Here is a 17480-nt window from a genome sequence, read left to right as displayed (position 1 = left end):
TGTATTGATTAGTGTATTCAGACAAATTTTTATCCATCAATACTGCATGTCCACAGTGCTGCCGGAGGTAACTGAATCGAGGAAATATACTTTAATTGTGCAATATTATTTCATAGGAAAAAAGCAAACATAGTGATGCAAGGAATACCTTGTTTTTGTGAGTTGCACACATCCTCTAATCTTCAAACTCGTGCTGTAGCCTCTGCTCAACTTAAAAAGAACATATATCATTTCTTTTCAAAGACCTTGACACTAAGATTGAAAGGCAAGTGCCTTGGTAAATAGATGTGTACTGCACAGTACATTTCAGCACTTTGGTTTCTTTTAAAAGACGATTTCTGTTTCTGTTCTTTAGAAGCGTGTTTCTGGTAAAAGGTTTTACTTTGTGGGATGCCGTCAAAGGCTATCATCTGTACAACTGCAGAGGAGAGGAGAAAATGAGGTAAACAAAAACTCAAACCTCATCAAGAAAATGTTTTTTTACAATGGGAAAATGACACACATGAGACAGTTTACATGTGTGATCAGAGTTGCCAGAAGACACAGCACATTTCAACGTCAGGCTGCAAACAGGCAAATGTTTCGTTTGTAATATAAAAGGAAAGATCATCTATCATCTTTCAAAGACTTCTCACATAAAGCTTACACTCCATTCAGGCTGACACAGCAACACAGGTTAAAACGACGTATAGTGGTGTAAGATAAAAAACTGTGTTTTTTACTACAGCGCCGAGATCCTCATGAACCAAATTCAGGTCTGACTTAATACAGACACTTCACTGCTCTATGCCTGGGAGCTATAACACATTATCACACTGTGGTCAAAGCTGCTCTCGAAAAACCAACTAGCCTAAAGTTAAGCTATCTCCTTTATAGAAGGCTGGAGGGCAGCTGATTGTCTGCGAGAGCCGGAGAGATGAGCCATGTGTCATCACTGAAAAAGCACCATGGGAAAGTGCAGGTTATGTGCTTGTTTTCAAACACTTTCTCGATCTCTTCTTGAAAGAGGATATTCACCCTCCCGTCTTCTGCTGTCTACAGAGGAGCTGAGGTCGGGGTCAGTGACAGGCTGACACCCCTGCAGGACAGACACTCCGGAGTCACGCAGCGCCGAAATCTGGGATGATCTTCCTAACCAGCAGGGGAGACTCCCACACCCGTGTTTGCTCTGTCTTTCAATAATTAGACCAGAGAGTTTGCCAGTTAGGTAACTATAGATTAATTACTAGCATGTTAGTCTCTTGTGTCATTTAATCATGAATATAAAAGCCTAGGATCCACTCCAACATGTTATAATGTTCATCTCCAGGGCTGAGACCATATATCATATTATACAGTTGCAGCAGCCAAATGAACTCCCATTTCATGGCATGTGAACTTCCAAAATAATATTTAACAGGTGACCTATCTTATTCAAATGTGGCTTGATGAGAAACCCACATAGCTCCATCTACTGCTGTGATGCATCTAACAAATTCTCCATGAGCCCCAAAAATGTCTACTGCTGTACTTAAAACAGAGTTTTTATCAAAGCCTTTACTAAAGCGGAGTCTACAATTCATTTTGGGGGAAAAAAAAAAATTTTGCCAAAGAAAAGGCACGTACACACACACACACACACACGCAGATTTCAGTGACTAATCTGCTGTGGGAGGTGGACAGCATGAAGCTAGCAGTGCAGACTCCAGCTAAATAAACCATCTAAGGATTGACACATCTGAGTAGAGATACAAGAGAACAGACACTGCGAGAATTTTCTCTTTTATTCTGACACATCACACTTTTTCATATTCAACCAACAACAGACGCACTGAGAGCTAATTCTCCTCATCAGTCTATGCATCGCTCCTAAAAGCCTGGCAACTGGGTCTTTGTGTGGCGGTGACCAATATATGCCACATCTACATATAATTAAAAAAAAAAAATCTACTCATCTTCGGATGTGAAGCCATTTGTTAGAGTACAAAGAGCATCATTTTCCCCCTTCAGCCATTTTGTGTTTTCAGCAGGGGGTGGATTCAGTAGTTTACAAACTGTTTGAATTTCAGTACCACACTTTTGTAATATAATGACTCTTCTTCAAAGATTGGATAGGGTTGAGTGGAGATAGCAATCCGTTGCAATTGAAGCAATGGCGATATGAGGGAAGGCAAAAAGAAAGAACATTTTGTGTTCAGCACTCCTTCAAAATAAAGACAGGCAGCTGCCAAAAAACTGTGTTTAATGCTTCTTTACCTGAACTGACCTGTTCCTTTTCGGAGCATGACTCCCTCTTAAAGCTCTAAGCTGTGTGCAAGCTGTAGGAGGGCAGCTAGCGCGCAAGAATGTCTCTGTTATGCCGTATATAGCAGAGCCCACTTGGTTCAGTGCGGTATATGAAAGCAGGCCCTGGGAGACATACCGAGGCTGTGTGCATGCATGAAGGTGGAAGCGAATGTGCACGTGTTCTCTAGGCTGACGTCGAAACCAAGTGAGTTGCATTTTAACTTAAAACCGGCATATCAAACACAAGATGTAGGTCAACCTGTGACGCAGGGTGAAAAAATATCCCAGACTCGAATCGAAACACGTCTACTGATGGTGCACGCTTCGAGCAGAGAAATTTTAACATCTAGGTTGCCTTTTTTAATCAATTCTTGCACATCCAGCCTCAGACGTCTCTCCAGCCTCGTGTTGCCTTTTTTTCCCCCTTCAAGATCTCCTTCTATTTTTGAATGTAACAACAAAAACATCACAAGGCATAAGACAACAATGGCATATTGAAACGCTTCGCAAAAAAAAAAAAAAAAAAAAAAAAATTCCAATACAATGCTCAGTGGGCCTCAACAATGCTCAGTGTGCCTCAAATAATGGCTGTGATTAGTACACAAGAGAAATGAGAGAGATGGACCTGAGATAAATACCTCCTTCTCTGTTGTTGTCCTCTAATTAAAGGCCTTTTTAATCCCTTCATTATAATCACATATTCAGCCTATCACATATACAGTATCTCACACATCTCGCTGCAGGTGTGTATGATTACAGAATGCAAATAGGCAATACACATACTTTGCTCATTATAGAGTGAGCAGACATGCACATACTTGCACCCTCCTTGCCCTTCCTGCACTTGCTCTTTCGGTTTCGTTGACTCATGCCGGTCTCCCCATTTCTCCTTGACTCACTTCAAAGAGAACCCCCATCCCTCTAAAAGTGCCATTCTCCTTGGTGCTTATGGCTGATAGGCTGTGGCCTCATTCCCTCTCCGCTGCAGCCTGTCCCCATTGTGTCCCACTCTCAGCAAGTAGCGTGTGGGTGGAGGACAGACTGGCTCTCCAAAGTGAATGCCTGACATGGATGTATGGGCTGGGGGTGTATCCTCTCACCGAGCTAAACTATCATCCACCTGCAATTCCCGGCTGCCATATGCATCCTTCGCTGAGAGGGGGAAAGGAAGAGAGAGACAGGGACTGAGAGTACTTGTGGCACTCGGATGCCTGTTTAACTCTTGAGGAAACTAATCATCGGATTGAGGTGCTGAGGATGATGGGCTACAGGCTTTCAGAGAGGGGGGGAGGTTGCTTTAAATGCAAATCCCTTTCTTATAAAAATCGGTTCCGTTTAAAAGGATTTCTGGGAAACGATCCACATTTCCACGGCAGGGGAGACAGTCAGCAAGAGAAAACAGCATAGCACCAGTCAAACATCAAGGAGACAGAGGACGTGGAAAGAGTAGCAAAAGAAAAGGCTACATGTCTGTGAAAGAAGGGATTGGGGCTCAAGTGAGGCCTCCAAGATAAAAACATCCTTTCTGCATTTGAGACACTTAGTGAGTTTTAGTTTAGATTGTGGGGCATTACGTTATTCATCATGCTAGTTATGCCATGGAGGAGTCAGGAGGTGATAGAATAAACAGCAGACCGTGTGCAAAAATGTGAGAACTCCGTTTTTGAGAGTTTTCGAGGGTTGATCCTAATCTTGCCTTCCACCTAACAGCAGTCTACTATCAGCAGATAATATAAATATATTCAGAGGCCTGTTACATTCTATTTAGCAGCCTGGAGATTAGCAACCGGTGAGTGTTGCAGTATTTGCTTAAGGCAGGCGACAGATGTGTGTCGGCCTACCTAGCTGCCTCAATCCAATTCAAACTGTAGCGCTGTACAAAGCTTTTCAGTCAGCCTGAGCTTGTGGGAAAATTTGGGAACCTTTGTCAACGATAAATCAGCTTTTATAATGGCAATTATGGACCATGGATTTTTATTTTAACAATATGTTTTAAATCATGTGACTCTAATGGAAACGTGAATTTATTACTCCGTTATCTCATTACTCCCACTTTGCCCCGAGTCCATCTACTTTGCTGTGTGAGCTCACTGTTCAGAATAGAGGCGGCACATGGATCATTTCAAGTGCCGAGCAAAAGATTAACGTCACCTCTTTGGTAAAGGGTTGCTTTGGTTTGAGAGAGAGTGATTACGGAGAAAACCCGGGCTGTATGTAAACTTTGAAAGAGACAGGGTGACACTTCACCCGTCTCTCCATCAACACAAGCTAAAAAGTGCTGTCGGTGTTTTTCAATCCAACAACAAGACATGACCATGCTGAGCAATTACACTGGCAGCTGCTCTCTCTTGTTGCATTGTGAAAAGATGACTTGGAAAACAGCTGCAGTAACATACCATGTTGGAGAAGAGGCCCTCCCCATTGCCAATGCAAAGAAAGATGGATTTACAAAGCTCTTCTAAACTATATGCTCTGAGTACAAGCCAAACATAAACAAATTTGCTCAAGAGACACTGCTTTAATGTGACAGCACGGCTCAGCAGACAATCACACATCAACATCAGAATCTCAGCTATTTCTCCACCACTACTAACCTATGGTCAAGTTGCATGAATACATGTAACAAGAGCCTTTTTGTGGATTTCAACGTGTGTTTCTGTCCACCTGGTATTATGCACTTTTTCAATTTGCACGAAAAAAAAAAGATCACAGTGTGATATAAAAAAAAAACAGATTTGAGTTGAAATATCACAAAAAAAACATTGCAACAAGAACAGACTTAGCAAACGAATGATCATGAAGCATGTGATTTATTTGTCACTGAAGCTTCTGCTGCACTTGAGGGACGAAAAACTGCAGCAAAGAAAAATCTTTGGTCTGTGTGGACCAATAAGGAGACTGTAATCCTGCTCAAATGAATGCATTTAAAAACAAACATAAAAGCCCTATTTCCATCATGTTTTCCACACCGTTTCCATTCGCTTGAGGTTGTACTGCTGCTCTGTAATTACATCATCTTGTTGCACCCTCTTCTCCTGCAAGGGTGTCACGCCACCTCACCTGCTGTTTATCATGCGGAAAACCACAGTAGCTGATGGAAAGCAAATAAATACACGTTTTCTTTTGCCAATTCTTTGTGAAAGTTTGGAAGGACACTGGACTGCTGATATTAACTCGTTACACCTCAGATGATCACACAGGTTACTCAGTGGCACTATCTTTCTAAAATGCCAACAAGCCGTGGACATGAGATAGAACATCACTTCTGACAATAGTGTCGATCATTAAAGCTTTGGACCTGAACAGGTGGAAGAGACTGCAGTGCTTTGTTGCTTGGTGCATCTTGCCATTGGTAAAAGAGAGAAACTGTATGTGCGAGGAATAAAGAGGGGCAGGGAGAAAAACAAAATGGGTATTTTATAGGCTGAGCCTGTGTGTGGGAGGATAGGGAATCTTTATAGCTTACATTTATAAATTCAAATATGTTTTAAAATTGTAGTAAGGCTACATTAGTCAGACTTATTAATACTGGATAAAACGCTCTGCCTTTTCAGTTTAAGGCCTTGGTTATACTTTTCTGTACATGATACATTTTTTATATGCAAAGCCGAGGCGGTGTAAGAGAGTTTGTTTTTTCAGTGCAAGTGGGTCTGTGTGTGCATATGTGCGTGTGCGAGTGACAATGTGTGTGCATCCTCGTTACTAATTTCCACCCAAAGGTCGTTATTAATTTCCAGCCAAAGTAATTATCTGATCAAGAGGTCTGTGTTTTAATCTTCATGCAGACAGAAGGAAGAGAGATACATGCGCTGAACGAGCAAGTGGTGTGTGTAAGTGAGTCATTTATCCTTTAGTTGGAAAAGGAGGAGAGATTTGGCAGCTGCGAGCTTCATCTGCCCTCCCATCAGTTCATTACAGGAATCCCTACTCGGTGGAGAACAAGGGGGAGGATGATCCAGAGTGTGCAGAGAGAGGAGCGGGCCATTACCCAAGACATGGAAACCAGACATCTTGTTCACACTTGGCAAGACACAGATGTTCTGGAGTCAGTCGACGAAGGCGCTACAACCCCACAGCCCCTGTCTATGCAACTGTTCTCCGCATCGTGCCAGTGCAGCACCTATTCAGAACCAGAATCTTGTAAACATCAGCAAGGGGAAAAGAAAGCCAAGTCATCTGTGACTATTCTAAAGGATTTTCTATGGGACATGTTTGATCATTCTGCCAGCAAAAACCTGCAGGACATCACTTCCCACACATAGATCTGAGGCTAAGTATGTCCCTTAAAAAAAGAACTGAAAAGAACTAAAACTCTGAGTTAAGTCAGATGTCAGGTGCTGTGCTGTGAAACCTGCAGCTGGAGAAGAAGCTGCAGTTCCACAAATGGCCTGATCCCTGGCTCCCAGAAACCTCTGACCAAAATTAAGTGTCTGGGAAAATCCCAGACTTCTCTCTTGAAATACAAAGTCAACAATGTTTTTCCCGCAAGAATTCAGACTCTCAGTAGCTGCGGTAATTTAACATCTTCTACTGATGGGTGTGTGTGTACAAATGGCAAATCCAAGTTTGAACCTCTGTGAAAATCATGGGTGATGTCACATATGCTACATGCATGTGGTTGTACAGTCTATAGTAGAAGCCATACTGTAAGTGCCCCCCTGTAGGAAGAAAGTATAGCGGATACATAGCGTCCAAACCAGATGCAGCTGACAGATTTGTGTTCCTGCTACTCAGTGTATGTTAAATCCTGTGTGTTCATGGTATTCCTGTTTACAACAAGTACTGACTGGAACGAGTAAACTTGGGGAAAAGGTTCATTGTTGAAGTGCTTATTGTTTCCAGGCAAATTTATTTATTTTTAGGTTACAAAACTGCTACCTCACATAGCAGCACATGTGAGAAATTAGCCAGAGAAATAGATGCTTTATATTAATGTTTGGTCTTTATATATGTTCATTGTTTTTCATTTAATTACACTAAATAGTGAGAGAAAATTACATCTAGAAAAGATGCTGATCAGACCATAATAATGCACCACAACTTTGAGCAGCTGTGTCTAAGCTCACAAACAGTACCAACCAGAAAAAAAACCCTGATGGAAAATAAAGAGTAGCCTTCACAGAATCAGCGTGCAGCCTACACAGCAGTAAGGTACTTTGAAAAACCCTGAGGTACAACATCTCTTAAAGAAACCCAGTTGTGATCCTTTGATCCTCAGTAAACACAGGCCTATTATTTCCAAAGACCATTTTCCATCAAAGGTTTTAAAGAAAGTTGTCTCAGCAACATTCTCAGGAAACTCAAATCAGTTTTCACTTCACTCCTTGAAACTGAAACTTCTCTATTAATATCACAAAAAAAGAGAGAGACGTGGCAGGAGATTAAAGACAAATAAACACCTTGCTCAAACTCACTCCTCCACCCCTGCAATAAGCAAATCATCCAGACATTGGCCTTGTTGTTACACCGATGATGCGGCACTATGCTCGCCTGTAAAACCAGACAATTTGAAAGCAGCATTTTTCTTTTTAACATTGTGACAGATAATTTCAGTCTTATTTGTCCCTCCAGGCTTCACAAAGCTGATGCAGGCCAATTTGCCCATTAATGTCAAATCTGCTGCCAGAAAATATAAATTATGTCCCAGATTATATATTTGATACAAAGCATTAGAGGTTTTTCCTTAAATGTAAAACGTAAAAGCTAAATTGCATCATGTAGATCTCTACATCACCCCAACAGAGATCACTCCAAACCCATATTAGCCTCAATGCACTGAATGTTTTAGTATTGATTTTAGGGTAAGCTGGTTTAGGGCCCCCCCAGGAAGCAGCCTAGTAACCTTTTGATGGCTTTAAGAGTGAAAACTAATAGTAACACTGTCTTAGATATGCCCTTCCTGAAAATATCAGGTGGATAAAATCTTAGTCTTAGTCATTTTGTCTCTACTTCTCGTTTCTTTCAAAATACTAAACTAAATAACCCACTGCCTGAAGAAGAAGGAGAAAAAAAAACACACTTCCTCTGAACATTTCCACATTGACATTCATATTGGGATTGGTGCTGTGCCTGTAACATACAGTGCTTCTAATCAGTGAGGTTGCAGTCATATCTATATTTCTATGATTATTCTCAAAAGATTTAGGTCAACTTCTTGTGTGATGCTTGGGCAGAATGCTTTTAAAATTCCTTGTGGTTTTAGTGCACTTACTCTTGGTAAGGAACAGGATGTAATACTAATTGGACATCTCACTCAGCCATGTAACCACAGAAAACAAGTCTTGGCAGCATTTGAAGAAAAAAAAATATCCAGACTCACCTTCCTCTGCAGAAGCCAGATGAGCCCAGTTCAGGAAGATGTACCCCAGCAGGACGATGCTCCAGTATGTCAGCTCCATAGTGGCGTTACCAAATGATAAAAAACTGTTCTGTTTTGACTTGAATTAAAAATCAAGTGGCACTGGCAGCTCGGCTGTGCACTCACTGACCGCAAACCAGTCCGCATTTAAAGTGGACTTCAGTTCAGAGAGCCTCACACTGTGGTCAAAACACTGCAGCAGAAAGACACACTCAAGCTAAGTGCAGTTGTCAATGGATTGTGAACATACCACCCCAGTCTGATGCAGCTCCTTAAACAGCGACTGTTATCGCTGGCAGACTGGAAACTTCTCCGTATTGTCCAACTTTGTGTTGTGGTGAGAGTGTAGGCTGAAAACAACAATCAGAAACAAAGCACCGTGTCGCAGCTCTTTAACACCTCAGTCCTCTGTCAGCACAGGGAATGCATGGCTGAAACTTGTTGTATCCTCGGCTTTAATAAGCTCTTTGTGCTCCACACGACTTCTCCCAAATTCCCCCCTTCAGCTCGATGACCGAGCAGGTTGAATCCGCAACCAGGGCACCTCACTGCACATCTGTTAGTTGCAGAGATAATCCTCATTATCAGTCGGTTTATATCTTCTTCCACATATTCTCGTCATGTTCGGCAAGCAATCCGCTAAAGTATGTTTTGTTTTCTTTTTTCCCCACTCGCTTCAAGCACCAGACTATTTTGGCTGCGGGGAAAAAAATCCACTAAAGGTGGAGGGGATTTTGCGCGACAGGTCTAGGCTGGCCTGGTTTTACAGGAAAAATTAAGACTGAAACTGGAGGAAATGTCTCTTGTCTGGTCTTTGTTGGAGTGAGCAGGCTGGACGCTGAGCAGGTATTAAAAGTTGGGCTGTAAAGTAGCTCGTAGGGATGACTACTGTGAGCTGGTCACCGAGGATTTCACCACCGCATAAAACCCCGGAGTCGAATGGCACCCGGAAGCTCCGCCCACCCCCGTTTCCATAACAGCAGAGTCAAAAGCACGTGATAAGACACAGAAATTCCGGAGAGCGCCTTCAAAATAAACCCTAGATTACCAAACATTTGAAAAGTAGTAAATCTCCTACAATTAAGGATTAAAGACATATTTCAGTCCGTTGTATTTAATTGGTGGTTTTGTTTTCTCAAAGTGACATTTCATTCTGCAGGATATGCATGCTCATACTATGTTTAGGCATGATAGGTATACTCATAGATGGGTTAGTTAATGGGCCTACCAAGCACAGGCCTAGGGTCCTGAGAAGTCAAGGGGCCTCTGTTCTTCACCTTCAAAATATCGCAAAATGAGACACAAAACAATCATAAAGACATGCAAAACCGAAACAAAAAGGCTCAAAACTACCACAATGAGACACAAACATCAAAGAGGCACAAACTATCACAAAGAGATCCAAAACAACTACAAAAAGATGGAGAACTACCACAAAGAGGCATAAAACATAAAAGAGATGGAAAATGAACATGCCACATTACTGTTTGGAATAATTCATGCCAACTTTACTATATCATTGTCAACCTATGTGCTGGTTTATGTGGACTAGAGGACTTGAGTCTATGCAATGTCACGTCATTCAGATTTAACCATTGGTCATATAAGTCAACACAAGCTCCACAAGGACATGTCTGTGCTTCTGAGAGTTGTCATAAATATTCTTATTTATAACCTTGGAGGAAAGATTATGTATCCAGGAGCAAGCCCTCATTGTTCTTCTCTCTGTCTCAAATACAAGTGTTTTTTAACCAAATACAGCTCTCCACGTGCAGCACACTATAGGTTGGAACACAAAAGGCAAAGAAAATATGCTTTTATTTTGACAAACGATTCGCTCAACGTCCGGTGATAATTACACAGTTTCTGATTGTCCTGACTCCAAAATAACAATTAAGTCGATCCTGTCTACAAGTACTGGCATGCTGTTCCAGTAAACTGTCCTGAAGATGAAACCTGCAGGTTGAGTGCAGTGTGCCAGTGTTGGCCAGTAGGAAAGCAGACTGTGTATCCGTTCCTTATATTGGCCAAATAACAACTACATCTTTACTAAAATAGGTCTGATATAACATTTAATGATTGCCAATTAAGGGGCAACTGGGAGCCATAGAGCTGCACAATTGGAGAATAAAGGCCTTCAAGGACAGGGCTGATAACCTCTGACACTTCTGACCAGACATAGCCCACAATGTGTGCTCTCCATTTGAGGTCAAAGAAGCTGGAATCTGCAAAATACAGATAAAACTTAATGAGTGCGTCACTCGCCTCATGATGCAACCTTGCTGCCATATTGCCTTTAGCAGATACCCGCGTTCTAGCTGTATGCTGAAAAAATATAGATTCTGCATAATTATTATTTCCAGCATTAGAAAGCATTAGCTATCATGCATTTTTGCCACTTCACTGGCCATTTTGAAACTTGTATGTTTTATGACATCTCTCTCTGAAATGTCCGTATTTTTCTGCAATACCCGTTCTGAACACTGCATATTTTAATGAGAATCATAACATTACTGATTCATTACATCAGTATTGCAGTGCGCAGCCTATTTTCTTATTTAATTAATGGGTGTTTTCCTCAAGGGGAACTGAATGGGATCACTTTTTGAAGAAGATCTGGGAAAGACAGCAGCATAAACAAGAGAAAATGCAAATTTTAAGTTTAAATGACAAAATGTAAACAAGGCATTAGCAATTCAAGCACACTAACAAGGCCATACCAATGTTTAATTTTGGCAAGGCAAGACCAGTGTTTCTTGTTCTCTGGGTTCAACTTGTTTTGTTATGTATTTTATTTTGTTTAATATCAGAATAATTGGGTGAAACATTCAATTTATCCATCCTATTGACATCATCACATGGTGCTAACACATGGTGTGATACTGTAAAATTTGACACATCAAAGTAATAAACAAATCCCAGAATGAGGAATATGAAAATGTACAAACATTAGACTATATGGTGAGATGTGTGGCACAAGGGAATGCGTTTTATTCTTATATTTCTGCTTTACTCAGCATCAACACTTCTTTATCTTAGTATTAAGTGTGATCAATTATAGAAACAGCACAGTTAGGATTTGTCCTTGATTTTATGATACCTGTGCTCTTTTCCTACTGTACTTTTGAGCTCAACTGAAAATATTGCATGGACACTAATTCTAACAATCAATATAGAATTATCCTGGTTATATAATCAATAAGAAAAAGAAAAAAAAAGAAAAGCTCTTCCCAACACTTTGACAGTGCCCACTGCACTCCTCTGTTCATATGTTAGTGTGTTAGATAAATGGATAGAAAAACTCAAAACAGTATCATAAGGATGATGCTTAAGGGTTTGCAACTCACCAAAGCTGTCACATTTGCCGTATGCAGTGCATGAAATTCTTCTTCATAAGCTTTAATCAGGCTTTCACTTCCAGCACTGGCAAGCTGGAGTGGGAGCTTCAGCAGGGAATAATTGTAAAACAAACGGGACTGAGAGATGGCCTTGGGAGGTTCCATTTTTCTTCGTCACACTGAGTCTATAATTTGTAGAACCTCTTGAGGGTAAGACAGAAGAGCTTTGGGATCAGAGTGACCTACCAACAGGAGAAAACAAGGCCATTTGTCAGCTGTTTGTTCACACTGTACTTATTTCTGCAGCGACTGTGTCATCAGACAACTGAATGTCATTACAGTTTTTCTGACGTTTGAACTGACTGTTTGGACGGGCTTCTCCTGCTAGAGGAAGAAGACATAGAAGGAGGACAAGGAGCAGAAAGAGTTGCTTTGGAGCTAATACTTGGATAAACTTCATTGAACCAAGTGACTGTAACCATAACCACAACCCTTCCCATACCTTAACCAAAAATAGCTTTTGTCATGTTACCATGTGACCACAGGTGATCACATTAAATTTTTTGGCCGACCAAAGAGACTTAAGAGAGACAGCGGTGTCGCTGTAAGGTTGGCAATGTCATTCTGTTGTTGTCAGTCGACGAGATTCATAGTCACCAAATGATGAATTCTACTGACTGGTGATCCTCTGTCTATTTTTTTAATCTTGAAATGAATCAAAAATGACAAAGGTTTAGACTTTGTATGGTGGCACCATGTTTTCTTTTTAAAGAAACCAAACCGAAGACATTCCCGTTGGCCTCAGCTGCGTTTTGCGTTTCTGTTTGGTGCTAATTGCAAAATGTTGCTAACACACTAAAGTAAGACTGTGAACATGCAACGTACCTGGCTGCTAAACATCAACATGTTAGCATGATGGCGTTAGCTCAAAGCAACATCGTGTGTAAGTACAGACAGCTGTTAGCACTGCTTTTGTACAAACCCAATAAGGCGTCTGGCACAACTTCACCTACTTGTGAGGTGCATGGTGTCAGGAGAAGGTCCAAAGAGGTAAAAAAAAAACCTCCAGCAACACTTGTCTTAAAAGAAGAACTTTATTTGACCAATGCGTTTCGGCTTGTGGCCTTCATCAGGGTCATCGTAAAACAGGTCACAAAATAAGATAGGCATGATGGTTTAAGATGACCCTGATAAAGGCCACAAGCTGAAACACGTTGGTCAAATAAAGTTCTTCTTTTAAGACAAGTGTTGCTGGAGGTTTTTTTTTTACCTCTTAGCACTGCTTTTGTAAGCAGTGTGGCGCTGAGTGTTCTGCTAAAGGGCACCTTGAGCCAGAGATGAAACCACCAGTTACCCTGAAACCACAGGCCCACCCTCTTCTACCTGAGAGTTTTTCCATCTATTCTTTTTTACATATTACATTAAAAGGTGGCTCCTTGAATGTAGTTATACAATGGACCCATAATAACAATAACAAGCTGCAATGGCACAAGGCGTGCAATGAGCTAAACCGCTAAAAAGAATTTTACGGTTTATGCAGGAGCTCTTTTCTGAACTCATTACAAAATCACTGGATTTTTATTTTCATTTTTGCTTCTGTTCTGTCACTTTTACACACAGACAGAACAGGAGCGCTGACTCCAATGTCCTCCAAAGTCTGTATGTTGACAGGATCTCTTCTTTTCCAGCATCACCTCTCTGTTTAGTGGTTAACTATTCCTTCAAATTCTATTTGGTGTTTTGTATATTAGCCCACCCATTTAAAAATTCTAACACTAGCATATTCCTGTATGGCGTCATTCTAATTTCGGGATCATATGTTATCATTGCTGCTACAAAATGAAAGTGTGCATGTGGCCTTGGTGACATTATAAGCCTTCATGGGTTAAGCTCTGCCCTTGCAGCTTACGAAATGACACCAGAAGGCTGCATTTTAATATCGCTGTCACACCATTGCTTGGTTAAACAGTGCAATACCAAAATCTTTGTCATTTTCAATTAATTTCAAGGTTGTTAAATATTACCTGCTGAAGGTAACATTCCTTTGAAGCCAGCATGCCATGTTTTAATAAGTGGAATGGGCATTGAGTTGACATTTTTCCACAGAAGTAAATATGCCAAAACACTCACAATCCATTTCTTTCATTCTCACCTTTTTTTAGTGAAGAAATATGTTCTGTGGTAGGGTTGGCTGCATTCATCCATTAGGTCTAATCCAGTATCAATCTGAGAGCCCTGGCACAAAAACCACAGGAGTCTGTATTATCTTGGTTTATAAACTTAAGAAGGCAGCTCCTTTGAAACAAGCATAAAGCAGCATCTTAACGGCAAAACCCTGCACCACACCCTGCTGTGCACCAGTCTGAAGATACATTATCTAATCTTGATGCAGTCAGTGAGATATGTGGACAAAAAGAGCAGTGAAGTGGCCAAAGTGACATCATCTACATTTACTAACACACCACAAGATATAAACAGAAGAGGTAAACTTGAGCTGTCCTACACAAACAGCTTGATGCATTCCAGCTAGGACCACATGGGTGGAAGAGCGAAATGAGGGGATGAAGAATCTGCGAATAGACACAGCAGGCTGAAATGAATAATAAAATATGAACATGGAATGGATCTGTGTTTGATCCTTTACTCCAGGCTACAGCTGTCATGTTGTAATGAAGGTAACAAATGATGCTGACAACCTCCTGTGTGGAGCCAAAGTCTTTGGTAGACTGATTGAAATGTCTTGGTAAAGTCTAACAATATCTGCTGCTATTTTTGAAACTCCTTGATATTAACATGCTTGCTGGGTAATCATAGGATTACTTTGACCAAACAATTAAATCTGTGTGGAAGGATACAGCCATCTGATAGCTCATGTAACGGAAAGGTAAAGAGATTTTTTGTAAATGTAATGAATTAAAATGTATGCGGACCTATTTCCTGAAAACTTTCCCAATGTACCACCACTCATTTCTGAAGGCCCCAGCACTTAAATGTGAACTTGAAAACGTCAGGCCTGGATGTGAATGTTCAGGGACAGCTGATGCTTGAAACACCTCAGCTGGTGAGCCTTCGGATCCGCTGATAATACGGCATGTTGTGTTGCACTGAAATACTTCACTGGTTTCCCATGCAGAAGTATGTGAGCAGTTCTGAGGCTTCTTTGAATGCTTTGAGATAATTCTCAGTTGAGTCCTCTCTCCAACACTCACAAGACACACATGTCAGCTGTTCTTTCATCCAAATCCCACCCTGTCACTGCAGCTCTGGACCCCAGCAGCAGGCATAAAGAGGTATTACTCCACCATCAGCCTTTTGTGAAACAGGCTGCGAACAGTCGCTGGTGATACAGTACTGGGACTGACTCGCAATGTGTAATGACTATCATCTTCATCCCTCCATGTATTGTGAGATTGAACTGTTTGACAATTATCCTGCTAATTTTACTCCGTTAGCTTTTTCATTTCTCTGTTTGTGAGCGAAATTTGGTTTAATTGATTTAATTATTCCGTTCAGAAGCTTTCATTTCTCGTTCCTCCTTAGTTTCAAATGACTGGCAGTAAAACAGGATGTTTGCAATGGATTGTGGGTACATCTGGGTTCCAAGATTTCCAACACACTTTGATGATTAAAAAGAGAGTTTATCCAGCGAGTCATTTACTTAATTAGGAGGAAACTTGAAGTTCTAATTTTGAAGAAACCACATTAATTTGGCAAATTTTTCAATAATCCATCTGTCAAGCGTCTGTCTTGTTCTAGGATCCAACTGCGCACTCGCCCTCCAGTCTGTGGGTATGCATTACATTCCCCGTTGTATTTGAGCACATACAATTGTAAATGGGTGACTAGAGGATAACAGAAACATGTGCATGGAAGTAACGTGATGGCTGCAAGGCCTTACCGGTTTGCAGGTTTAAATCCTGTTTATGACCATTGATGGATGTTCTCCCCTCTCTCTGTCTGATCCTCTATATCACTTTCAGCTGGCATAAAAGAACAGAGATAGGGCCGTGGTCAACCAGGTGATTGATGTTTTGAACTTCAGGAGTGAAATACAATCAGCCTCACCATGACCCCGAACAGGATAAGTGTTTTTTTTTTTTACTTCAGTTATAAAAAAAAACCTTAACATAGATATTTCCTATTTTACCCTAAAGCTGGTTTAAAGTGGGAAAATAACCTCATTCCACTCTGAGCTTGTTCAAGATATCTTCACTGAAGCTACATGATGTGTACAAAAGCCCAATACCCCATGTTTTTTAAAGTCTGCTCCATTCAAACAGATTGAAATATTCTACATGTTTTGTGCATCATTTTATACACATTTAAACACAATTCAGTTTGACATATTTAGTATCTTAGGAAACTTTGGGATTTACTCTAGCATTGAGAATAAAGTTCTGTGTTTTTGAACTAAGTCTGGCTGCAAAGGCTGCTAATGACAGCAGGTCAGTAATGTCTCTGACTGCATAAAATGGAAATAAATTCAGAAAAATCTAATCCTGCATTTATGTGTCCCTTAATACATCCGACTCCACAATACCCTTTGCTTATGCGTAATAATGACATGAGAAAACCATAACCAAGCAGCACCAGAGAATATCAGATGCAGTTGTCTGGGCATTAAACAAATCAGATCTTATATCTCTGGAAGTTGGATAGTTGGATCAACCTTCACTTTATGTCTGAATCACAGATTGTGCCTTTACAAACTGTACAGACGACACAAATATATTGCAAGTCGGAGGCAAGCACAGGGATATACGCAGGATGCACACAGTCTTCATGTTCACACACACTATGCCATAACATGAAATCGAATGAAAGGATCCTGGTTGTGTGCTTTTCTAAAGAGAAAATGGTTCCCCTGATGTGAGGGGGAGAGGTGGGGGAGCGACCAGCGAAACAGAGCAAGTATGTGCAAATGCAGCTGAGAGGAGCTTGTGTAAGCGGCTGAAGACTGAAGAGAGTGAGCGCCCTCTCCTGGTTGCACTGTTGTTTACTTGCAGTCGTCACCTGTGGAACTGTAAGACATGAAATCATCAACTCAGAGAAACAAACAAAAAAAAAAAACAAGGCTGCTGAGTCCAGTTTCAGAAAGCATTTTTAAATTCATTTTATTATTTTATAGCTAATTTACAACAAGCGCTTCACTGAACTGGAACATTTTATTTTGCTTGATATTGTCATTGTTAAATATATTTTTCTGCATCAGTTGACTTTGTTGTAAGTTTGTAATCAGTCTTTTCTGTAAAAATTCATATATTTTATAAGGAATATCACACTATGATACGGATGGCTGAGAGAGATATTAAGAAATACATTGAACCCTCAAATAAAGAAATTGAAAACATATTATTCCATTCATGGATGTGTTGCCATGTGTTGTTGTTTCTGTGATTCTCTCAATGTGTAAATGTAAATGGATGTGTGGACGTGCTGATATCTTTGTGTGTGTATGTGTATGTGTGTGTGTGTGTGTGTGTGTGTGTGTGTGTGTGTGTGTGTGTGTGTGTTGCCCA

General features: G+C 40.7%; 1 protein-coding gene across 3 annotated transcripts in view; it reads right to left on the bottom strand.

Moving 5' to 3' along the window:
* ephb4 (EPH receptor B4) overlaps positions 1-9496 on the bottom strand; it is a 37564-nt gene extending 28068 nt beyond the window's left edge. For all 3 annotated transcript variants that reach the window (XM_022762261.1, XM_022762262.1, XM_022762263.1), the window contains exon 1: positions 8585-9496. In XM_022762261.1, the coding sequence (XP_022617982.1) occupies positions 8585-8663 (79 nt within the window). In that variant the 5' untranslated portion in view covers positions 8664-9496. The remainder of the gene's footprint in view (positions 1-8584) is intronic.
* Between the last annotated feature and the right edge of the window lie 7984 nt (positions 9497-17480).

The sequence above is a fragment of the Seriola dumerili genome, unplaced genomic scaffold (genome assembly GCF_002260705.1).
Source record: "Seriola dumerili isolate Sdu_G_001 unplaced genomic scaffold, Sdu_1.0 BDQW01000449.1, whole genome shotgun sequence".
Classification (NCBI taxonomy): domain Eukaryota; kingdom Metazoa; phylum Chordata; class Actinopteri; order Carangiformes; family Carangidae; genus Seriola; species Seriola dumerili.
Note: the sequence above shows the minus strand (reverse complement) of the source record. Positions and strands in the feature narration are given on the sequence as shown.